The 26529-nt window shown below is 35.6% G+C and overlaps 1 protein-coding gene across 7 annotated transcripts in view; it reads left to right on the forward strand.

Moving 5' to 3' along the window:
- Positions 1-26529, forward strand: part of DOCK7 (dedicator of cytokinesis 7) — a 190378-nt gene that overhangs the window by 140804 nt on the left and 23045 nt on the right. For 4 of the 7 annotated variants that reach the window (XM_087417095.1, XM_087417065.1, XM_087417080.1 and 1 more), the window contains 10 exons: positions 5764-5946; positions 6059-6221; positions 9894-9990; positions 13111-13207; positions 13539-13673; positions 14783-14935; positions 22205-22363; positions 23026-23126; positions 24062-24254; positions 25993-26136. In XM_087417095.1, the coding sequence (XP_087273221.1) occupies positions 5764-5946; positions 6059-6221; positions 9894-9990; positions 13111-13207; positions 13539-13673; positions 14783-14935; positions 22205-22363; positions 23026-23126; positions 24062-24254; positions 25993-26136 (1425 nt within the window). The remainder of the gene's footprint in view (positions 1-5763; positions 5947-6058; positions 6222-9893; positions 9991-13110; positions 13208-13538; positions 13674-14782; positions 14936-22204; positions 22364-23025; positions 23127-24061; positions 24255-25992; positions 26137-26529) is intronic. The other 3 variants (XM_087417066.1, XM_087417085.1, XM_087417088.1) reach the window with 2 other exon arrangements.

A 26529-nucleotide genomic window follows, 5' to 3' on the forward strand; every position in this document is an offset into this window, starting at 1 on the left:
TGCATTTTCCTTAAATTATTGTTTTAATTACATGCCACAATTGATAATATAGCATTTTCTTATTCATTTCAAAATATATCTAAAGTTCATTATGATTTCTTTTTAGATGTTTGGGCTATTAAGTTGTTTTTGTTTTGCAATTTCCAGTTTCATGTAACTCTATGTTTTCTAGTAATTTCTAGTAAATCTAATTTCTAGTAGTCTTTTTGTTTCTGATTTTGGCCTAATTATATGATCAGAGAACTTACCCTATGTGATTTCAGTTTGTTATATCTGTGGCAGCTCGCTTTATGGTCTAGTATATGGTCAGTTTTTGCAAATATCTCATGTATTTGAAAAGAACGCATATTCTTCAATTATCAGTTACAGTCTTCTCTATTCGTCTAATACCTCAAATTTGTTAATCTTTAAATCTTTGTTTTTACTGAGTTCTGTCTGCTTATTCTAATATCCCACTACAATTGTGGTTTTATAATTTCTCCTTGTCATTCTGTCAAATTTTTGTTTTATTTCCTTTGAGGCCTTATTATGAAATGTCTAACAATTTAGAATATTACATATTTTTTGATGGATTGCACCTTTTATCAACATGAACTGTAATACTTTTTTTGCCTTAAAGTCTATTTTGTATACTGTTAGTGTAGCTATCTGAGTTTCTTTTGCCTTGTGTACATATATGACATGATTTTTTCTATCCTCTTACTTTCAGTGTTTTCACTTAATGTTTTAAATTTTTTTTTTTTTTTGTGAGGAAGATCAGCCCTGAGCTAACATCCATGCTAATCCTCTTTTTGCTGAGGAAGACCGGCTCTGAGCTAACATCTATTGCCAATCCTCCTCCTTTTTTTTTTCCCCCAAAGCCCCAGTAGATAGTTGTATGTCATAGTTGCACATCTTTCTAGTTGCTGTGTGTGGGACACGGCCTCAGCATGGCCAGAGAAGCGGTGAGTCGGTGCGTGCCCAGGATCCGAACCCAGGCCGCCAGCAGCGGAGCGCGCGCACTTAACCGCTAGGCCATGGGGCCGACCCTTTTAAATGTTTTAAACTTATGTTTTATTTTTTTTTTAGATTTTATTTATTTTATTTTTTCCCCCCAAAGCCCCAGTGGATAGTTGTATGTTGTAGCTGCACATCCTTCTAGTTGCTGTATGCGGAACTCAGCCTCAGGATGAACGGAGAAGTGGTGCCTCGATGCGCACCCGGGATCCGAACCCGGGCCACCAGCATCGCAGCGCGCGCACTTAACCACCAAGCCACAGGGCCGGCCCTAAACTTATGTTTTAGATGTGTCTTTTATAAACAGAGTGTAGTTAGATCTGATCTTATATTTTTAAAATCTGGTCTGTTAATCTTTGTCTTTCACTAGAGTTTTTAATCCATTTAGATTTAGTATAATTAAATTTAATGAACTTAACATTTTAATTTTATTTTATATTGTACCACCCATTTTGTGTTTCTTTTTGTCTCATTTATTGTCTTCTTTTGGATTATTTTTTTCTCATTCCATTTTTTCCGTGTTCTACTTTTTGCTGTTAGTTTGGAAGTTACACATTCTCTTTCTATTCTTTTTATGATTGTATTAGAAATCATAGTATGCTTCCTTAAATTATCCAGTCTAATGTTAATCATTACCTTTACTTTCACATTGGTTAATAGAAGGCCCTTAGAACAGTTGACTTTACATCCCTCCCAATTTAAATGCTGTTTTCATGCATTTTAAGTTTTATATGTCATTAAACCTCACAAGACATTATTATTATTTTATAGCTAGATAGAATCAGTTATCATTTAGATTCACCCATGTGTTCACCACTTTATTTGCTCTTCATTTGTTCCCGAATTTGTGACCTTCTATATTAGGTATTCTTCTTCTTTGTGAAATATATCCTTTAGAATTTTCTATGCATGGTGAGGAGCTCTCTGTGTTTGTTTGAAAAATGTCTTTATTTGACCTTCACTCTTTAGGAGTTTTTTTTTTTTTTTGAGAAATAGCATCTTAATTTCCTCTGTTTTCTTTCAGCATGCTGAGGGCATTGTTCCTAACTTCTCATTAGCATTGCTGCTTTTCATAAGTCAGCTGTGATGAAACTGCTGCTACTTTGAAGATAATCTTTTTTTCTCTCTTGCTCTTTTGCTTCTTTATGACATTCTCCTTAGGATTGAATTTCTATGGTTTCACTCTGCTAAGTGTAGTTTCGAATTTCTTTATATTTATTCCAGTTGGTATTTTTTGGGCTTTTTAAATCTGGGGTTTAGCATCTTTTTTCAGTTCTATGAAATTCTCGGCTATTATCTGCCCAAATATGTTCTCTTTTCCATTCTGTTTTTACTCTTTCCATATTCCAGTTAAACATGTTAGTCCTTTTTATTGCTTCCTTTGTGTCTCTGTTCTTCCGTGTGTTCCACCTTTTTGTTAACCTGTGCTTTTTGCTGGATTGTTTCTTTGGCTCTATCTTTCAGTTAACTAATTCTCTCCTGTACCCAATATTACATTAAACCAATCCATTGAGTTCTTAATTTGGTTATTGTGTAAAATTTTTTTCAGTTTTCAAAGTTCTATTTGTTTCTTCTATTTTTTTTTTAATACTCTTTTCTTTATACTCTCAAGTGTGCAGTCAAAATTTTTAATCATATTTTGGGCAAGGGTGCACAGAAGGTGTGATTGTTTTTATAGTCTGATAATTTCAATATCTCAAGTCTTTGTGTACCTGTTTCTCTTGTCTGGCTTTTACTCATGATGTATTGCCTGCTTGCATGCCTGGTTCTTTGACTGTGTACTGGACTTGATATTTGCAGTATTATTTGTAAGTATAATAAGAGTCTTGGAATTAATGGTTTCTTCTTTCAGAGAAGATTTGTTGATTGATATTACCAGACCAGAATTACCATTTTTTTTTAATGCCTTGGGAGAATAGAGAAAACAGTCCCTTAATCATTTTTTCTCGGGCTTAATTCTCTGATGGAACCTTGGTTGAGAAAGACTGTTCTGGATACTAATCTCAGGTTGGTTTATATGCAGCATATTTCAACTATTTCATGGTGTGCCTTTTCAATCTATTTATTTATTTATTTGAATGAACACACATTCTTGATTTTAATGTAGGCAAATGTGACCGTCTTTTTGTGGCTTATGGTTTCTGCTTTTTGTGTCTTATTTAAGAAATCCTATCCTACCCCCAAGATCATAAATATATTCTCTTATATTTCCTTGTAAAAGTTTTGCCTTTTATATTTATGTTCTTTGTATGGAATCTATTTTTTGTACAGTGATACAAGGTAGGAATCTACTTTTATTTTTTTCTCTAGGGAAATCAGTCATCTAAAGACCATTTATTGAATAATCCATCCTTCCACCGCTGATCCATAGTGCCAGCTCTGTTACATTTCAGATTTTCATATATGCATAAGATGTTTTTTGTACTTTCTATTCTATTTCATTAGACTATTTGTCTATCCATATGCCAATATCAAATTGTCGTAATCATTCTAACTTTTTAGTAAATGTTGATATCTGGTAGAGCAAATTTGTTCTCAGTCTTACCTGGTTCTTCCTCAAAAGTGTCCTGGTTGTTCTTGGCCCTTTGCTCTTCCCCATTAAATTTAAAAATTAATTTGTCAGCTTCCAGGAGAAACCTGGCTGGTATTTTTGATTGAAATTGCATTGATCCTATAGGACAGTTTGGGAAAAATCTGACATCTTTCCATTACTGAGTCTTTTTCGTGTCTGTCCATCTTTCTTCAAAAGTGATTGGCAGTTTATGTGGGGGTTTAAGAAATGTCATTATATGCCTCTTTGTCAAATTCAGGTTAATTGTAAATTTTATTTCTAAAAAATCAGTCATAGAGAATTTAGTCAATATATTTATACATATCTGAAATTTCAGCTATAGAAGATGCCTGCTTTTAAAATAAAGGAGCATTTTCGTTATCAGAGAGCAGGTGCATTTGGGAGTGGGGGCAGTTATTTGTGTCCAGGTCAGAAGCAGTATAGCATAGTGGGTTAAGTGAATTTTTATAGGTGAATTCACTTACATGTGCATGCGTCCATGAGAGGCAGTAAACATAGTGGATAAGATCTTGGTCTCTGAAGCCACACTTTCTGCGTTTGAATCCCAGTCCCACCATTTACTACAGAATACTTGTACAAAATACTTAACTTCTTGATGTCTCACTTTTCTTGTCTGTAAGATAGGCTGAGTAATAATATTTATCTGTTTGGATAGTTGCAGGGGATAATAAATTAATATGCATAAAGTGTTTAATACAGTGCCCAACACAGAGTAAGCATTCCATAAGTACGGTGCCCGGCACAGAGTAAGCATTCTGTGAGAGTCAGCTGCTCTGATTATCATCATCTAGAATAGAGGGAATATTAGGGTAGTAGTTGAGATCATGACCTCAACCGTTAAATATGTTTAGCTTTCCTTTCTCCTTCCTCTCAACATCCCTTCCACTGCTTTCTTATTATGATTTAGCATATTTATTAACCAAATATTAGAATGTAGTATAATAGTGAAGAGTGTAAACTTTGGAGTCTGGTTAACCAGGACTAACATCTTGGCTTTACCTTTTCTTATATGTGATTTAGGGCAAATTACTTAATCTCTAGCCTTTAGTTTCCTTTCCTATAAACTAGAAATAATAGTAGTTAATACCATCTGATAAAATTGTGGTGAGAGGTAAATAAGAAAAAGTGATTAGGATAATGTCTAGCACATTTCAAATTTTATTTTTTGTCATCATCATTATTATTGTCATCTTGTATTCAAAAATTGAGATGATGCAACGTGGTTGGTAATATTTTTGGAGGACTAAATGAAATAATGTATGAAAAGTGCTTAGCGTGATGACTGAAACAGAGTAAATATCCAATAAATGGTACCATACACAAGTTCTTATTCTTAGGGTTTCATTTATATTTCACATACCATATACTAATGTCGATTAAAGATTGAAAATAGTGTTTTAACCTTACATGCTGTAGATAAAAATAGCTTTTTACTTACATATGGTCTAATATTTTCCCTTTATGTCAATGGCCCTTGATAGGAAATAGTGATTCCCTAAACCTGATAAACGTTTTTCTTACCACTGTCAAGTCTTATACTACTCTTATGTACTGTGAGTCAGTTGCTTTTTTCCTTTATTTTCATCATTTCTTATATTCTGTGGTAGATATCTTAGTTTTTTTCTTTGTTTTTTTTGTGAGGAAGATTGGCCCTGAGCTAACATCTGCTAATCCTCCTCTTTTTTTTTTCTTGCTGAGGAAGACTGGCCCTGGGCTAGCATCCGTGCCCATCTTCCTCCACTTTATATGGGACACCGCCTCAGCATGGCTTGCCAAGCGGTGCATCGGTACACGCCTGGGGTCCGAACAGGCGAACCCCGGGCTGCCGCGGTGGAGCGCGCGCACTTAACCACTTGCGCCACTGGGCCGGCCCCTAGATATCTTAGTTTTTAATGGTAGAAACTTTTAGACGTTCTCTATAGTTTTCTATTAACGTTTATTTATTGTCTGCTGGCAGTGCTATCATAGATTGGTACAATCTTCTTTTGCCAGGAAAAAATTCATTAAACTTCAGGACCTTAAGTTTAAGATTCTACATGACTTATACAGGTATTGTCTAAACCAAATGGTTCTTTTTAAATATTTGATTTTTAAGCAATTTTTGTTTTAATGTTTTTAGAAGAAAACAATTGACAACCAAAGAAAAGAAATGGCCATTAATCAATCTTTCTCATTCTACTGCTCTTTATTTTCAGAGTGGCAGGCAACACACCAGCTTTTCAGCAGAATCAAGTCGGAGCCTCTTAATCTGTCTACTTTGGGTTCTCAAGAATGCAGATGAAACAGTTCTACAGAAGTGGTTTACGGATCTCTCAGTCTTGCAGCTCAACCGGCTTTTAGATCTGCTTTATCTCTGTGTATCTTGCTTTGAGTACAAAGTAAGTGATGGTTATGCCATTACAAAGAGCAGGAAAGGAAACATCATGTGGAAAAGGAAGAAGAAAATGTCCTCAATGCCTCTTCTTTTCCTTTGTGATGTTTAAATTTTAGGGAAAGAAAGTGTTCGAAAGAATGAATAGTTTGACCTTTAAGAAATCAAAAGATATGAGAGCAAAGCTCGAAGAAGCTATTCTTGGGAGCATAGGTGCTAGGCAAGAAATGGTGCGCCGAAGCCGAGGACAGCTTGGTACGTACACAATATCTTCTCCTTCTGGTGAGAATTTTTTCAATTTCCTTGAACCATATATTATAATGATCATTGTTGCATTGTCACAATTCTACACTTTCAAAAAAGTGTTTTAAATGTGACTGTGAATTAACTTGGATAACCATTTCTCTTTCAAGGACTGAAGTTAGAATTCTGATTCAACTAGGGTGAATGTATTTCCTGATTTGCTTTGACTAGTCTCAGTTTATTCCTGTTGCCCTTGTGTGATTATTAATAGCATCCCTTATTTTTAAAATAGTTTTTTTTTAGCGCAATTTTAGGTTCACAGTGGAATTGAGCTGAAGGTACAGAGATTTCCCATATATCCCCTGCCCCCACACAGGCATAGCCTTCATCGTTCTCAACATCCCCCACCAGAGTGGTACACTTGTTAAAATTGATGAACCTACGCTAACACATCATTATCCCCCAGGGTTCATAGTTTACATTAAGGTTCACCCTTGGTGTTGTGCATTCTATGTAGCATCACTTTTTACTATTAAAAGTTTCCTAGTTTGCACAATGAATTAATATCCTGTATCAAAGGCAAAGATATTGCCTATCAAACTCAAATATCAAGGGGAGAAAACAGTTTAGTAGCATTTGAGGCCTATTTCCAATCTCAGGTCTGCTACCTATTAGCCTTATAACCTTGGCCCAGTCTCTTAATCTCTCCACTTTCCTTTTCCTCCTCCACTTGTGATTGTTTTGAGAATTTAAAAGGTAGTGTAACTGATCTTATCATCTTTGTAGCAACTGTGAGTGTAAACACTTTGTAAATTCTGAAGTGACATACAAATAATATTGTTGAGAGCTCCTTAAGGTCAGGGCTGTGGCTTAGTCGTCTGTGTACATGACACGTGCTAACAGCTCAATGTGTATTTGCTGACTTAAAATATGAATGTACGTTTACATGAATTTGTGTGTGTGTGTGTGTGAGAGGAAGATCAGCCCTGAGCTAACATCCGTTGCCAATCCTCCTCTTTTTGCTGAGGAAGATTGGCCCTGGGCTAACATCCGTGCCCATCTTCCTCTACTTTATATGTGGGATGCCTCCACGGCATGGCTTGATAAGCAGTGTGTAGGTTTGCATCCGGGATCCAAACCTGGGCCGCCAAAGCAGAGCGTGTGAATTAACCACCACGCTACTGGGCCAGCCCTGACATGAATATTTTTTAATTATTGTTTTCTGTAGGCCATTAGCATAGTGATTGTTTATTTAAGTAAACTTAAGTATCTTTTATATGCTATGTATGTTTGGAATTTAATAATGAATAAGGCACAGTCTTTGCCTTTGATGGAATTATCAGAGCACTATTTTTTCACTTTAGTTATATAGCGTTTACAATGTACCTATGGATTTTCTCTTAACTCATTTATTATGTACAACAACCGTCTAAAAAAACTATGAAAATTAACTTTCATTTGGGTTGTTTAATTATTACCAAAACCTAATGAATAATTTTTCTCATCTTTAAGATAAATAAAATAAAACTCACAGAAGTAAAAACTTGCCTAAGATCATAAACTAAGTGATGGAACCAGGATCTTTTGACTTCCAATTTAGTGTCTTTATAGTATACCACAGCTCTTTCTAAGGTTTATTTTTGGAAAGAGTAGGCCTGTTAATAATATGTTTGTTACATTTTTAAACCTGTGGCCTTAAGATAGCTATCATTTTTGGAACATAAGAATCGAAGTTCCATATGTAGAATATTAAAAAAAAAACCAAAAACTACTGAACTCATAGATACAGAGAACAGATTGGTGGTTGCCAGAGGTGGGTCAAAAGATACAAACTTCTAGTTATAAAATACATAAATCCTGGAGATGTATGTACAGCATAATGACTACAGTTAGTAATACTGTATTGTATATTTGAAAGTTGCTAAAAGAGTAGATCTTAAAAGTGCTCATCACACACACAAAAAATTTGTAACTATGTGTGATAATGGATGTTAACTAGACTTACTGTGGTGAACATTTCATAATATATACAAATATTGAATAATTATATTGTACACCTGAAACTAAGATAATGTTATATGTCAATTATATCTCAATTTAAAAAAAAGAATTGAAGTTCTTGTCTTGGAAAAATTAAGCCTTTGCAATCCTTATTTATTTACATTTGGACATTTAAGCCAGGTTACCTAATGATAGACATGCTTCACTAAGAAAATGAGAGAGAATTTTATTAAAAAAAAGAAATCAAGTTAATGATAAAAATGTAAATAGATCACAGATATTTGTTTTGTTGACTATTTCAAATATAGACATATCTTTTTTTGTTTTTTCCCACAAAATTTCTTCTTCTTTTTTTTTTTTTTGTGAGGAAGTTCGGCCCTGAGCTAACATCTGCCAATCCTTGTCTTTTTTTGCTGAGGAAGACTGGCCCTGGGCTAATATCCGTGCCCATCTTCCTCTACTTTATATGGGACGCTGCCACAGCATGACTTGACAAGTGGTGCGTCGGTGCGCGCCCCAGATCCGAAAGGGTGAATCCCAGGCCACGCGGCGGAGCGCGCGCACTTAACCACTGGCGCCACTGGGCCGGCCCCACAAAATTTCTTAAAGAGACAGATTTCAAAATAAAAAAGAGGTAAAGAGAGAAGGAAAAAAAGCGAAAGAAAGGAAGAGAAAACAGAAGAAATATCCAGACGTGTTTTTTATTGTAGAGCAAATTATATTTATTTCGCAGTACTTTTTAAATTTCTGTTTGAACTCTGAATTTTTACTTTCATTTTTCTTTCCATCCTCCCAACCAATTTAAAGTCTTATATATAGAAGATTAGCATTAGTTTTCTAGTTGAAAGCCTGGAATCATGACTGATTCCATCATTTAACTGTATATTTTTCCACAATTCTCAATGCCTTCTCCACTTCTGCTGGATTTATATGAATCAGTTCTATTATTGCTGCCCTTTAAAGGAGCCCACACCATTCAGTCTGCCTTCAAACCTAGAAACCTCCTGGGATAAGGCCCGTCTTCCTCTTGTCCTGCCTTCTGTGGACCAAAGGAAGTAATTACTTTAGGAATCCTTATTTTGTTTATTATTAAACAAAAACTTATTGAGCTGTGAATATGTACCAGACACTTTGTCAGCCCTGGAGATAAAGTGGTAGATGAAATAGACATAATCTCTGCTCTTAAGTAGCTTATGTTTTTGTGGTCCGAAGTGCTGTGGAGAGAAATAAAGCAAATCTGCGGAGGTGGTGGGTGGTTGGCCAGTGAGAATTTGTGGGAGGAGCAGTCAGGTAAAGGAGCACTGCACAGGCCCTGCCTCAGGAGCACATATGGTGAGGCTGTATCTACACCACATACACAATCATGTGCTGGTATGAGCAAGAGGGAGAATGGTAGGAAAGAAGGTCATATGGGCCCTTTAAGCCATGGTTAAGAGTATGAGGAAATCAATGCTAGAAAGTGTGCTTACTTAAAAGGGTGGGTTTTTAAAATATATATGTTACATTTAGGAAATATATTTATTCTGTAACTGTTGTGAAAAATTTTAATAAAAAGCACCATTGTCAGGTTTTTCCCCTTATACTGAGGATAAAATAGCTGGTTATAAAATTAATAACATTGTGCAGTATTTCTTATATGCTTGAAAATATATATATATGTGGTCCAACTGAAATAACATTTTAAAAATGGTTTTGAAATTTATTTTACAGAGAGAAGCCCATCTGGAAGTGCCTTTGGAAGTCAAGAAAATCTCAGGTGGAGAAAGGATATGACTCACTGGCGTCAAAACACTGAGAAGCTTGACAAGTAATATAATCTTCTGTTTTGTTACTCACAGGCTTGCTGGATTTCAAATGCAAGAGGAAAATGATAATTTTAGTGTTATTTTATATATATTAGATATTCAAATCTTTGATGACAAATAGTTATATTTACTTTTTAAATTTTAGGTTAAAAAAGACTTTGGAGAATTTTTCATGCTTTCATAAAGCAAAATGTTACATATTTTAAATGTTACCCCATTTTCCCCAACAATCTCCCTTGGAAAATGCCTTCTGCGACTATCTTTTGAACATATTTTGGGTGTCACACTGAACCAAATATTTCAAGGATTACAAAGAATTAGAAAACTAATCTTGGGTGGGCCCAGTGGCGTAGTGGTTAAGTTCAGCACGCTCTGCTTTGGCACCCTGTGTTCTCAGGTTCTGATCCTGGGTGCACACCTGTACCACTCCTCAAGCCATGCTATGGCCACGACCCACATCCAAAATGGAGGAAGATGGGCACAGATGTTAGCTCAGGACCACTCTTCCTCAAGCAAAAAGAGGAAGATTGGCAACAGGTGTTAGCTCAGGGCCACTCTTACCAAAAACCAAAAACAAAACAAAACAAAAACTAGTCTTTGCCCTCTTGGAGCTTAAAATATAATTAAAGAAAGACAAAACACTACAGGTCTTCTCTTTCTAGCACGAAGGCAAATAGGTACTCACTAACTCTACTACTAAAAAGAACTAAAAATGCACTTACATGAGTCCAGAGTCCTAAAGGACTGCACCTTCCACATAAGGGGAACTAGAAATAAGTCCTCACTGCCCAGGTGACCGCAGGTAACATTGGTTGGCTTGAAACTTAGCATTGAGTCAAGGGGCTAAATTTTTCTGTTGAGAATTTATAATTATAAGTTAGCCCTCAAGTAGCTTGACTGGCCCAAAAAACTTTGAGAATATGTTGACCAACTCATTCAGGTTTGCCTAGTACTCCCAATTTTAGCATTGAATGTCCCACATCCAAGGGAACTCCCTCAGTCCTAACCTAAAGCAAACTAGGATGATCAGTCACCCTGCCTGAGAATCATCTTCAGTCCATGTTTTAGAGGATTCTTACAAATAAAATTCCAGAAATATTAGCTCACAGACAGTAAAATCATGAAACATACAAAACAAGGCCCTGTGTGAGCCAGCAGAGAGAGAAACAGTAGACCTTGTACCATGTAGAAGAGAGTTTGGAATGATCAGAAACTGTCTTAGTCTCTTCAGGCTGCCATAACAAAAATACCACACACTGGGTTGCTTGCAAACAACAGAAATTTATTTCTCACAGTTCTGGAGGCTGGGAAGTCCAAGACAATGGCCCCAGCAGATCTCTTGTCTGGTGAAGGCCCTCTTCTGGGTTACAGACTCTCACTGTGTCCTCGAGGGCGAGCGGACTCCCAGGGCCTCTTTTATAAAACTACCTATCCCATTCACAAGACCTTTGCCCTAATGACCTAATCACCTTCCAAAGGCCTCACCTTTTAATACCATTACCTTGGGCATTAGATTTTCAACATATGAATTGGAGGGGGGACACAATATTCAGACCATAGCAGATACTGAATATAATATAAATAAAATACGTCAAAAATCTTAAGCGTTGAGTGTTTGCTTTTCTCTCCTCTTTGTCTGTGCAAGTCCATTTCTTTGATTATTTTTCCACATGTGGTTTGTTTTTTAGAAATCACAAAGCAGCCAGATTCTATACTAGTAGTATATTGCTTTATTTCAGCATTTGTAGAATGTGCTCTCTCTGCTTTTCTTGCTGTGTTTTAAGGAAGCCTTTTTGTGTATGTGTGTGTTTTCCTGATTCTTTTTGTTTAAACCGTGTTATTATCATGTTTCTTAACAAAATCTCGCTGGAATTGTATGAACATTATATATTTTCTTTTCCTATTTAATTCTAACTCTTTTATAGTTTCTCCTTAAATTTAATTTATAAAATGTACATTCATGAACTGTTCTCTTTAGTGGTAGTAATAAAGATTCAGATATTTGAACATCCAAGAACTTTTAAAAAGTTAGCATTTAATGTGTCCTTGTACTTTCCCTTTGGTTTATGTGTTGTTTTGTCTATTAACATGTAACATGTAGTTTCTATGTATGTATTGCTACTAAACAGTCAGTTTTACCCATAAATCATATATAGTTATTCCTAAATTTTTTATTTTCAGTAAATAATATTTTTGTAAATATTAGGATTCAAGTAAACCACTTTGTTGCATCAACTTGTTTTGTTTCTAATGAGTGATGCCATCTAGAGTTTCACTGAAGAGTTAAATCGTTTTCTCTATCAAATTTTTTTGTATTTTTTGATACAAAAATTGGAAAACTTAGGTGAAACTTTTTTTTTTTTTTTTGTGAGGAAGATCAGCCCTGAGCTGACATCCATGCCAATCCTCCTCTTTTTGCTGAGGAAGACCGGCTCTGAGCTAACATCTATTGCCAATCCTCCTCCTTTTTTTCCCCCAAAGCCCCAGTAGATAGTTGTATGTCATAGTTGCACATCCTTCTAGTTGCTGTACATGGGACGTGGCCTCAGCATGGCTGGAGAAGTGGTGCGTCAGTGCGCACCCAGGATCCAAACCCGGGCCGCCAGTAGCGGAGCGAGCACACTTAACCGCTAAGCCACGGGGCCGGCCCCTAGATGAAACTTTAGAAAAAAATCCTTTTATCCTAAATAAGTATATTGAAAGTCCTTGAAATGGTAAGATGAATACTAAGCATTTTGAATGTTGCTTTACAGGAAGCAGCCCTAAATACAAGCCCACATAGCACCATCTAGTGTCTATAGCATTCAGAATAAAACAGTGTGTTCCTGTGTTTGCTGCATCTCTCAAAGCTAAACAGTTCTGCTGTTAGTGGCACTGTGGAACTGTAATAGAGGAAGAAAATGTGTATAGCATAGTCAACAAAATGTAGGGTAAAACAAAACATTTATTAATATGTAGAATATTGTCTTTTCCCTTATTCTCTTGTAATTTTTCATTCAGGCAAATATTGAAAAATGGTTCCAAGTTTTTTATTTCTATACATCTTAAAGTCTTTTTTGAATTGTGGATCTATTGGCTTTTTTTTTTTAAAGATGAATATAATTTCTTATATTTTATGTTAGGTCAAGAGCAGAGATTGAGCATGAAGCACTGATTGATGGAAATCTGGCTACTGAAGCCAACCTAATCATTTTGGACACGTTAGAAATTGTTGTCCAGGTGAGAACACAAAGAAGAGGAATTTAAAGCATGCGTTCGGTAAATTGGAGTCGGAGAAGTAGTATTTACTGAGCCATATAATTACATTTAAATATGGGTAGTTCCCAAAAGTTTTATCCTTGCTCCTCTTTTTCTCATTTAAATCCTATCCATTCTTTTCCCCCTGTTCTTCTCTTATCTGAATCCTGCTCAGCTCCTTTTCCTTGAAGTCTTCCTAGATCTTAAATTGTCCTTTTCCTCTTTTAAAAAATTGGTTTATTTACAAAAATTCTATCTCCCTAACCAAATTACAGATACATCTCTATTTTATTGATCCATTTGTAAATTGCAGACTGTCTCTGTAACAGAATCCAAAGAGAGCATCCTTGGCGGGGTGCTGAAAGTGCTCCTGCATAGCATGGCCTGTAACCAAAGTGCAGTTTATCTGCAGCACTGTTTTGCTACACAGAGAGCCCTGGTTTCAAAGGTAGGTTGTTTTTTGTTCCTGCAGTCTTGTCAGACTTTGCTTTGTTTATTAACATTGTCTAAGATCATTTGACACATTTATTGGTTAACATATTTATAGTTCAAATTTTAATAACAACCTAAGACCCTTGATTTTTCTTTGCCTCTCTTCTACTGTTTGCCTTCTGGAGTTTTCTCTTATTTGGATCATCTTTAACCAATTGCTGGTTTAAAAAATAGTAGTTTTGATGTGGAGAAGGGCCTGAAATTAATAGCGATTTTAAATATGAGGCTTTTCTTGTTTTCTCTTCATCTTGTTCTGTCTGTTCCTGATTAACTTGATTTATCAAGAATTCAATGTAGGGCCGGCCCCGTGGCTTAACGGTTAAGTGCGTGCGTTCCGCTGCTGGCAGCCCGGGTTCAGATCCCGGGTGCGCACCGACGCACCGCTTCTCCAGCCATGCTGGGGCCGAGTCCCATATACAGCAACTAGAAGGATGTGCAGCTATGACATACAACTATCTACTGGGGCTTTGGGGGAACAAATAAATAAATAAAATTAAAAAAAAAAAAAAGAATTCAATGTATAAGTAGTTCAGTCTGTTGAAATGGGGAATGGGAAAGAAGGTACTTTTGTTTGACTACTTCAAATATTTATTTCCTGTTATATTTCCCTGGAAATATGTATATTCTTAAATCTTGAAAGTAGCTATTTTATCTTAGTCATAAAGTGGAAGAGCTGTTGACAAAACTTAACCAGTGAAAATAACATATGTACTATTTTGTAATAATAAAAACATGTTACAGAATTATTACGTTTACTATACTGCTTTATGCACGTTATCTAATCTAAGATAGTCATACATTCCCGGGTAGATAATATTATTAGGCCCATTTTATGGATGAGAAAACTTGTCCAAGGTCACACCACTAGCTAGTAAGTGGCATAATCAGTGTGCAAAGCCAGTCTGTCTGGCTCTGTGGTCCACATTATTAACCATTAGCAAATATTGTCCCTTGACCATTCTTTTAATTCCTGGGCTATACTAACAAATCTCTAGTTCAGGCTATATTAACAAATCTGTGGAACTTTTACTGCATCAATTCAGTGCTGGTGTTGTTTGTTCACAGTTCCCTGAACTCTTGTTTGAAGAAGAGACGGAGCAGTGTGCTGATTTATGCCTCCGGCTTCTCCGACACTGTAGCAGTAGCATCAGTACCATACGGTCACATGCTAGTGCCTCCCTTTACCTGCTGATGAGACAGAACTTTGAGATTGGGAATGTGAGTGTTTCATCTCTGGATTCATAGTGAAATATAACTTCTACAGATAGCTAGTGAATTGGTTTTGGGTGGAGCATGGAATTTTTTGTATATTTTGAGTCTAATCTTAAACTGTCTTGTTATTTCTCATTTTATGAATATTTGATAAAAATCTAAATCTCCAATTTTGCTGCCTGTACTAAAAATAACATTTAATAATACAGACTTAGAATATAAATAAATGTTGAGCTATTGTAAATTTTAATCATCAAGTAAAATTAAATAAAATTAAACATTTAAATATCTTGGCTTGATATTTTATGATTGTATGTCAGTTGGAAGAATTTCATGTTTTCATTTAAGTTTTTATTTGATAATATATTTATGTGTTGTATTTTTCCTAACTTTTTTGAGTCAAATGTTTAATTCGTTTATTTTCACTCATGTTAGTATTTAGGGCGTAGAATTTTTCTTTGAGCACTGCTTTTGGTATCTCATTGGTTCTGATATGTAGTATTTTCAGTATTCTTGTTTTGTAGATATTTTGTAATTTCAGTTTGAATTTTCTTTTTAACCTGAAGAGTTGATAGTCTTTTTTAAGGTTTTGATGTTAATTTTTAGTTTTATCGCAATGTGATCATACAATGTATGTACTGTGTCTCCTTTTTTATACTGTGGATGTGTGTTTGTGTGCCCAAACGTGTTTTTATGAATGTTCCACAAACATTTAAAAAGAAGGGGTATTCTTTATTTCAGAGTATTGAGTTAAATGAACAAATATACCTTACTGATTACATTATTCTGTTTTTCTATATCCTTGTTTGTTTTTGGTCACTTGGTAGACTGAAGGAGGTGATTTAAAGCCTACGCATTGTCTGTTTCTCCTTCAGCTCTTATTTGGTGAATTGATACTCATAACTATTTGGTATATTGATATTCATAGGTATTATGTCTTCCTATGAATTATTCCCTTTAGAATTGAGAAAGACCTGAATTGGTTTCATTTAAAGCTTCCTTGTTTTGACCTGGATTCTATTAAGACACCTCTGCTTTCTTCTTCTTCTTCTTCCTCTTCTTTTCTTTGTGAGGAAGATTAGCCCTGGGCTAACATCCACACCAATCCTCTTCTTTTTGCTGAGGAAGACTGGCCCTGGGCTAACATCCGTGCCCATCCTCTTCCACTTTTTATATGGGACGCCGCCACAGCCTGGCCTGACAAGCGGTGCGTGAGTGCGCGCCTGGGATCCGAATCCCGCGCCTCCACAGCGGAGCGTGCACACTTAACCGCTATGCCACCGGGCCGCCCCACCTCCGCTTTCTTGTTAATTTTAATTTGCTGCAGTTACCTTTGCCTGTCTTTTTATTTTCACTTTTTTGAGTCACTTTATTTTAGGTGTGCCTCTCATGTACAACGTAGAGTTGAGTTTTGCTTTATAATCAGTCTGTAAGTTGAATTAAACCTTCTCATAGTTGTTATATCAGATATGTCCTGGAGTTCTGTGGTATTATTTTGCTATACCTCCACCTTTTCTCCTTTTTAAAAAATTTTGTTGATTTTTTCATCTCCTACTATATGGTCAGTTCACTTTATTTTGGGGGCTGTAGTGTTTGTCATATTTAGGAAAGTTTATATTTCTCTAATGATTACTTTTATAATTATGTAATGCCTTCAGTCCTCTATTTCTTTAGATCATGCATTCTCAATGGAGGCAATATTGCTACCAAGTGAGTGAAAATTGGTTCTTGGGGAATGAAAAAAATCTTAGCTATCACAATGATTTGTAGCCCTCCAAAGCTCAACTCTACCTGTCAGCATCTCATTCTTTAGTATTTATTTCTCACATTGGGTTTTATTTGGTATTACGTGAGCAGCATTGACATTAAATTCATGGAAGATAAAGAACAAAATGTATGCAAAATTGGTGCTATAAAACTATGGAGAGTAGGTGGCTCTGGGTGGGAGACTCAGTCCCAAAGTCATGTGGCAACAGGTCTGTATGTGCCTGTTGGTTTCCAGTGGCTGCTTTATGGATGTTGTTTATGTTTGCTGCTTTTGTGTGTGACTTGGGCTTTGAAAATTAAAAAAAAAACTTTATAATTTATTATTTAATTCAATGAAAGTTATTCAAAGCATCATTATGTCAAGTGCTGAAAAGAAAAAAATGTCAACAATATCTGAATGAATGTCAAGCAGCTAGTTAAGTTAAAACTTATTTTCTTTTATCAAGGAAAAGTTAAGTTCACTGAAATAATTTTTAAGAAGTTAATTTAATTTTTGCATAGTTCACTTTTGCTGGAGGAGTAGCAGTTTTGAATGGTTTTTAAAATTTGATTACATTGTGGGGCTGGCCTGGTGGCATAGTGGTCAAGTTTTCGCGCTCCGCTTTGGTGGCCCGGAGTTCATGGGTTTGGATCCTGGGTGTGGACCTGTGCACCACTCATCAAGCCATACTGTGGTGGTGTCCCATATACAAAGTAGAGGAAGATTAACGCAGATGTTAGCTCAGGAACCATCTTCCTCAAGCGAAAAGAGGAAGATTGGCAACAGATGTTAGCTCAGAGCCAATCTTCCTCACAAAAAAAGAAAATTGATTACATTGCTACTATTGTTTTGTATTTATATTAGTTACTAATTTGCATATACGATTTGATACATTACAGTTTATTTAAGCAAAACTATTACATTAAAAGTTTCTGAGTAAATACAGTTCTAAAATTAAGTTAAATGTAAATAGCTTTCAAATTTTTAATTAAAAATTTTTATTTGGGGCCGGCCCTGTGGCTTGGTGGTTAAGTGCGCGCGCTGCGATGCTGGTGGCCCGGGTTTGGATCCCGGGTGCGCATCGAGGCACCACTTCTCCGTTCATCCTGAGGCCGAGTCCCACATACAGCAACTAGAAGGATGTGCAGCTACGACATACAACTATCCACTGGGGCTTTGGGGGGAAAAATAAAAATAAATAAAATCTTTAAAAAAAAAAAAAAAAAATTTTTATTTGGTTATTTCTAACCTTGCATTGAATAAAAAGAGTAAGCTTTATATTTACTTTTTTTATGTATAAATCCAGATATACATTCAGTACATAAACAGATATACAGTATTTCTGGTCTTAAAATTTCATGGAGGGAGGTGATTAGAAAAAAAATATTTTAAAAGGTTCCTTAAGGGGGGTCAGTAATGAAAAAAATGTTGAGAAACACTGATCGAGACAGTATCTATTAGCTCTCTTTTACAAACAGTGATAAAATTGTTTTTCTTCTTTCTATACACCCCTTTCTCATTCTTCTTCCTATCTCAATATTTCAATGAAGTATCTTCATTACTGTTTACATTTGTATTGTTGAATATATCTCCCCAGTTTTTTCTTAGTTTTAACACATCAGTCTTAGTTGTAAAAAGAAATATTGCTCACCACAGTTTTTTTTGCTTTCATCATTTCTTATTTGGCTAAATATTGTCTTATAGTTGTTTACTCAAGAGAGGTCTTAAGAATAATATTTCCCAAGTTCCTGATTGTTCAAAGTTGTCTGTACTTGTAGGACAGCAAGGTTGGTTAACTTTGAATAATAAAAAGGGTGAGAAAGAACAGCAAAACTTACCAGATAAAGAACACTTAATAGAAAAGAAAGATACCTGAATACCATTTTCTTCTGGCATTAAATATTGTTGTAGAGATATCTGAAGATAGCTTGATATTTTCTTCCCTTTTATATAACTTTTTTCCTCCCAACTACTCAAGGGATTCTTTCTTTGTATTTAAAATTAAATACCTTTTCTAGAATATGTCTTAGTATTGACTGATTTTTGTTAATTTCCTCAGGCACATGATGTCTACTTTCAATTCATTTATTTCAGAAAGTTTTCTTGAGTATGAAATAAATATTTGTTTTGCTCCAGGGTTTGGGGTTTTTCTGTGAGTACCAATTATACATATGTTGGATCTGTTTTGCTTTATTTTTTATCTATCATCTTCTCTTTTCCTTTTTAATACTTTTCAAATTCCTGTTTATTTTGGTTGCTTTCTCATTTCTTTCCCCTGTATCACTTATTTGCTCTCCACGACATCTCTTTCTTCCTTCTACCAATTTCATCTTCATTTTCTCTTTCTATTTCTTTTTCAAGTAGTGTCAGCTCACATGTAAGCTCCTATTTTATGTCATCACTTTCTGATTCTTGCTGTCTTTCTTTGAGTTCTTTTATTTCTGCCTTGTTTTCCTTCCTAAAGTTAGTGGCTTCATAAATTTTTTATAATTTAAGGCAAAATACTTCATTAGAATTTTCATCTGTTTCGTGACATTTTTCTATTCTGTTCTTTATCTGGTGCGTTTCACTGATCTTTACCTTTTTGTTACTCAACATAGAATGAGTTGGATCATCTTGATGCGGGTATCTGTAGGAAGTTCCTTCAGGAATGTGTTTCTCATGGGGTTTTGCTGTTGTACGCACATCTTGCCTAACTTCCCGAAGCTTCTGGTCAATCTATTTCTGTCCAGTCCTCCTAGGTTTTTAGCTCGTTTTGTTTTCAAGACAAATAGTTTTATCACTTCAAAGTGAGCTTCTTATTTTAAAAAAGTATTTTTTCCCATTATGTCTGAAATCTGTGCACTAGGATTTCTCACTATTTTCTTTCATCTCCTTGTCTTGTATTGAAACTGCTTCCTATCTTAGCTTGTCTTGGCAGCTCTTTTGCATTTTTCTAATATATGGATTATATCAGTCTCCTCATTTTGCTCAAAGTAGAGTTTATGGATTTTTTCCTATTCATCTTTTATTTTTGTATGAAATCCAGGAGAAGTGGGAAATTGCTATCTCACAACCGTCCTATTTTTACTGGAAGCCAAGTCCTCTTTCTTAATTCAGAACAGAAGAATCCAGTTGTTTTATTGATCATGTTTAGGTTTTGAAATAAAGTTCCTAAAATTTGACCAGGCTTGGAGTTGTCTTGATACATTTTTTTGTTATTTTAGGAAAGCTTTATAAAATAGGTAATTTATCATCTTAGTATCAGGTAGTACCTCTAATAAAGAGTAGATAATTTAAAACTGGCAGTGATTTATATGGTTTATTCAACAGATAGTAGAACAAAGTATTGAACTGTGTTCTAGATACTGTAGTAGGCACTGGGCAAACTTAGATAAACGGACAGTCCTTTTTTTCAAGGAGTTTAGCATCTAGTGGGGGAGGAGATGAACAGGTAATGTTCATCGAATATAGTAATAAGTACCTACTTCAGATGGTTTTGTGAGGATTATATAAATTAAGTATAACACTTATAAGAGTAACTGGCACTAAGCAAATGCCAAGTAAGTGTTTGCTGTTCTTAATATAATGAGAGGTAAGCACAGGGCACTGTGTAAGCACAGGGATGGGTTTTCAGAAAGAGGAGGTGCTTGAACTAAGGATGAAGAATTGCCCAATCAGATGGATAAGTAGGTGGATAGAGCTTTGTAGGTCACGAAAATGGCACATACATAATTAGAAAGGTATCAAGACAAGAGAAGGAAACCGGCAAACAGAGAAAGATACTTTTTTAGCACTTGTTGATGATTATGGCTGGAAGAGAGAGTAAGAGAGAAAGTTGTAATTGAAACGGGCTGGACTGAGCTATCACAGGGCAGATACTTGTTCTATTTATCATTGCGCTCTCAGTTCCCACCATATAGTTTGACACATTTACTGAGTCACATACTTCAATTTTCTTCTCAGAGCTATAGGCAGCCATTGGAGTATTTTAAGGAGATGAATGATGTGTTCATATTTGCATTTTACAAAAATTTCCCTAATGCTATGTGGAAGATAGACTTGGGAGATAAGAGAAGAGGGAGAAAGATGGATTGGGAAGTTCTTATAGTAATCCCAGTAAGGAATGGTAAGGGTGTAAACTAAAGCCGTCGCATTGGGAATAGAGAAAGAATAGATTGGAACAGATTAGGGGATAGTCTGGATTGGATTTGTGGTATGAATACTGACAGGAGAGAAAGGCTATGGGATGACTCTTAGATTTTTGGCCTGAGTGACTATAAGAATAGTAGTACCATTTATTTAATCAGTAAGTAAAGAAGGTATTTTGGAAATGTTGAAATTGACATACCTGTGAGACATCCAGATGGAACCATCTAGTAAAATATAACAGCCTGGAGCTTTAGAGAGAGGCAGGGGCTGAAGACGTAGGGCATGTGTCTGTGCTAACTGAAGGCAGAGGAACGCATGAGGCTGTGTAGCTTATGACGGATGAAAAGGGTTCTTGACAGAATCTTCGGGAACTCTGGTATTTAAGAAGGGCAGCTGAGGAGTAAAGGAGACAGGAAAGGTGTGGTTAAATAATAGGAAAATCAGGGCCGGCCCCGTGGCTTGGTGGTTAAGTGAGCGAGCTCCGATGCTGGTGGCCCGGGTTCGGATCCCGGGCGCACACCGAGGCACCACTTCTCTGTCTATCCTGAGGCCGAGTCCCACATACAGCAACTAGAAGGATGTGCAGCTATGGCATACAACTATCTACTGGGGCTTTGGGGGGAAAAAATAAATAAATAAAATCTTTAAAAAAAAAAAATAATAGGAAAATCAGGGATAAAGTTGAAGGTGCGGCAGGAAATTTTCAAGGAAAATTCAGTGAAAAATCAAGTGAAAAAGTAATCACTATGTTTAAATATACAGAGATGTCAAGTAGAATATTGACAAAAAAGTATCTTGGATTTGGGAATCACTAGATTATCACTGACAACTACTTAACAGAGGTTCATAGTGGGGGATGGTGGACCAGAAATGAATTTACACTGTAAAAGGAAGAATGTAAACTCTTACAGACATCGCTCCAAAGATTCTACCTTAAGTTACTTTATGCAAGATGTGTGTCAAATTACTTTTATCATAGTAAGGGACCTAATTAAATGGCTAGAGTTTAAAGACTACATCTACCACGTATGGATCTTATGATGTTGGTCAAGCTCTTTAGCCTCATTTGAAAAAATGTTGTTATTATTAATAACATATACCTCATAATAGATAAACGTCAAGTCTTGGGCACATCTTCTAATTCAATACAAAGCTCTAACACATAGGCCTTTTTTTTACCCTGTTTCATAGCATATTATTCACCGTGAAATTCTAAGTTTTTTGTCCTTTTTAAAATAAGAATTCAATATGCATATTTCATTACTTTTTAAAAAATATTTTGCTTAGAATAGCATTTTTTCACCAACTATCCTTTTCATTTAGCAAGTAAAAAAATTAGACTTTTTTCTTTAAGCTTTCCTATGTTAAATGCTGACCTGACAATTTCTCTGTTACAGAACTTCGCCAGGGTTAAAATGCAGGTAACCATGTCCCTGTCTTCCTTGGTGGGCACGTCTCAGAATTTTAATGAAGAATTCTTAAGACGTTCTCTGAAGACTATATTGACATATGCTGAAGAAGATCTAGAATTGAGGGAAACAACATTTCCTGATCAGGTCAGAAATGCTACTTTCTAGATCATTAATTGAAATCAGATTATGCGTAGGCACGTTCCAAATTCTTAAATCAAACTTTGGTTTTTACAGGAGAAACCTGTATTTTTCTTTCAATCCACATTCCATATGCTATGGATAGGCCTGACTCTTTCTGTTTCAGAAAGCCACCCTTCCTTCTTGGAATGGTTAATATCTTTGGTGTTTAATTCGGTGAATTTGTAACAAATAGAACAGTAGACTTAGGCAATAGACAAACAAAAAGCTTTGTAATGAAACATTATTCCCACTTACTAATGAAGCAGGAATTTGCCTTTAAAGTTTCTACAAATCCTTTTTGGGAAAATCAGAAACATAGGAGAAAATTTCCTTTTGCGTTTTTTTTTCTTATGTCCCCTTTATTCCTATATTTTATTTCTACTTACAGTTCTACTTGTTTCCAGGTGAGAGAAGTGAAAAAAACAGTCTGCTGAGAAACTTGTATAAAGTTTACTACCCTTCACCCACCCACCATACCCCAGCATACCCACACTCTTTAGAACTATATCAATATCATATTGTTTCTGAAATCTTCAGATGCTTATCTGAAGTATCTTCCCAACTAATTTAGCAATTGTGAATGAATGATGATTAAAGAATGTTTTTCATATAATTCTCCGCTGCAGGTCCAAGATTTGGTTTTCAATCTCCATATGATCCTTTCTGATACTGTTAAAATGAAGGAACACCAGGAGGATCCTGAAATGTTGATTGATCTAATGTACAGGTAGCATTTGTTTGATTCACTTATACCTTATGTAATGGGCTTAAATTAAATTAGTAAGACACACAGAAAACATTGGATTAAAAAATAAACATACAAAAATTGTCATTTTCTAATGGTAGGTTGAAAAGTCAAAATACACTTTTTCTGGGCTGCTTTTTCAGATCCCCTGTGTCACTTCTTTTAAGAACTATACATTAGTATATTTATTGATTATCAAAGACAAGAGGATTTTAAAAAATAATCATAACACATATTTAACATGTTGGTGTCCTTGGCCCTAGACTTCCTTCGAAGGCCCAAGACCCATATTTTAAATGTAAAAATCAGTCCTTTAAGGAGAAAATACAGTACGTTGTTGTTTTACTATAACATTATTTTCCTGATTTTAAATATGGTTATGCCCATAGGATAATATTTCTAGGAGCACATTTTGAGAAATTTGTAATTCCTATTGTATCTTGAAAGAGGTAAGTAAAACTTGAGACTTTTTCTTTGTCATATGACCCTCTCTTTTCACAGTTTTGGAGTTTTTTAAAGGTACAAATAAAACAAATATTTTCTTTAAAATAAAGATGATGCTATGAAACTGTCTTTTATAAATCTTCTTTTTTTCCTTGACCATAAAACTTCCTTGTAATCCCATAATGAATACATAAATTCCCATAGTTTTTCCGTTACTGATTACTTTCTTAGTGGCCAGATTTTAATATGGCATGTCTTTTTTTAGTCCCCCCAAAAGACAAACATTACCCATTCCATGGGTCTACAGTTATTTCTCTAAGCATACTTGAAGACGTTGTCATTACACTCAAACACTTGTCTTAATAGGTTGTGTTCGGTAACAGAAACTTTACTAGGTAAACACTGAACAAGCCATCTAATCTCTCTTCCAGCTTGGGAAGCAAATACTAATTGAGAATTTCTGTTCTAATTAGAATTGCCAAGGGCTACCAGACCTCTCCAGATCTACGGTTGACCTGGCTGCAGAACATGGCTGGCAAACACTCAGAGCGCAGCAACCACGCTGAAGCTGCGCAGTGCCTGGTCCACTCAGCAGCACTTGTTGCTGAGTATTTGAGCATGCTGGAGGACCGCAAATATCTCCCTGTGGGGTGTGTAACGTTTCAGGTAGGACTCTCCCAGAGGTACATTAAATCAGGGTATGTCCTTTTCTGGTTTTAGCTTTTCTCGCTGGTGTTTAGATTCATTCATCTTGTAAGGAAGCATAAAGACCGAAGGCGATGCCTCGAAAGATAAATTAACATTTCACTATCACTGTCATTAATACATTTTTAAAGAGTACTTCTTGCTAATTATCTTTCCACATTTTCTTACCTCTGAATTATCAGAGCTATGTATATTTATTCTCTTTGCCTATACTGCTATGGACTTCATAGCATTTATGAAATACACTTAAAATACTGAGAATTAAAATTCAGTAGAAACTCTTTAATTGACTTTCACTTAACACACCCAGTAAAGCAACCTTCTTGGTTCCCTGTGTAAACGGTGCTAATGCTGTGACTCAGAGAGGATAGTTCACTCTCTGGGGGGCTACACACCCCTGAGACGCTAGTTGAATTCTTTGCTTACCAACGGTCAGTTACGCTTTGCTTTTCTTCAAAACCTCTTAATGCTAGGTTTAGGAAATTACAGAATTTAATTAAATATTATATCCTCTGATGAAATCTGAATGCAAAAGGAAAGTGAGTTATTGTTTCTCTGAAAAGTAAGTTGAATGTTTTGCAGACTTGATAAAAGTCAGTCTCCAAAACAATTGCTGTTGAATTAGTTTTGGATCAGACAAATACAAAAGATTGAGGGGAAAGCTCCTAGAATCCAGGATAATTTGATAGTTTTTTAAGTTCTAGTTTTTATTCGATTTTAAAGAAACCAAAACTGGAAATCTTTTTTTTTTTTTTTGTGAGGAATATCAGCCCTGAGCTAACGTCCATGCCAATCCTCTTTTTGCTGAGGAAGACCAGCTCTGAGCTAACATCTATTGCCAATCCTCCTTTTTTCCCCCAAAGCCCCAGTAGATAGTTGCATATCATAGTTGCACATCCTTCTAGTTGCTGTATGTGGGATGCCACCTCAGCATGGCCGGAGAAGCAGTGCGTCGGCGCACGCCTGGGATCCGAACCCGGGCCGCCAGTAGCGGAGCGCGAGCATTTAACTGCTAAGCCATGGGGCCGTCTCCTAAAACTGGAAATCTTAAATGAAGGTGCATTATGAGTATTCAGTCAAGAGATTATATGAACTCTGATCTGGAGACCCTTACACAAAGAAAACGCCTTAGACCTACTTCAAAAAATTGACATATGAGTGTATATCTACTGTAAATGTTTAGGTTAAAATAAAATATTTAAGGTATGTATATATCATTTCTTTTTAGGAAATAATGGCTGATCCCAATCTCATTGGGTAAGAGGGCTTTTATTATACCTGAGTTTTTTCATTAACTTGATCTATGTTAAGCAAGCCAAGAGACCATTTTTGTACCTTAATTTTTCTCGTATGGAGTTTTGATAAGATCAATTAAATTAAAAATAAAGACTGTTTACGTCTTCTTAGATGTCCTCTCTCATATCACTGTTTCCCTTAGCTCATGATTTTTCTTAATTTTTTCTCTCACAACTTTTTATTAATGGAAAAGGTATCTAGCAGTGGTGTTACCTTTTTACTGTCGTCTTCAAATTACAGAAAGTTTTTGAGATTTGTGTTTGATCTTTGCATTGACTACTCCCCTCTTTTTTTTTAACCTAAGCTGATAGTTATATTTCATTTTCAACTACTTCTTCATATACATCTTTCATGATAAGAAATTAATTCCATTTCACAAACCTTTTCAATTTTCTCCCCCTAGAATGTTTCATCTAATGTTTTAGAGGAATCTGCAGTCTCAGATGACGTGGTCTCTCCAGATGAAGAAGGTATCTGCTCTGGAAAGTACTTTACTGAGTCAGGACTTGTGGGATTACTGGAACAAGCAGCTGCTTCTTTCTCTATGGTAGATGACTCTTGTTCATTCTCTTTCCACAGTTACAAACCTCTGAATTATCAGTGGCATGTGTATTTATTCTCTCTGTGCCCCTTCTTTTCTTTTATGATGGTTTTCCATAAGTACCTTAAGAACCATCTAGGAACAGATTTTCTTTCTAGGTTCATCATTGCTTAGTCTTTTTTATCTTAATAATCTGTTACTTACTCAATTCATTTTCATTTGCTTGTTTATAAACTAACACTTAATCTACAGCAGATATTTTTTGGTATACAAAACTTTTACCAAAAAACATTTTCTAAAACCTTAAAATTAAAAAACGGAACATAACAAAAAGCCTCTGGATGATTTAAGTTCCCGTTTGGGTAGACTAACATGGCTCTAGATATAGAGCTTGTCTGT

Source organism: Ceratotherium simum, chromosome 2 (assembly GCF_057802395.1).
Source record: "Ceratotherium simum simum isolate JZ-2026a chromosome 2, ASM5780239v1, whole genome shotgun sequence".
Lineage (NCBI taxonomy): Eukaryota > Metazoa > Chordata > Mammalia > Perissodactyla > Rhinocerotidae > Ceratotherium > Ceratotherium simum.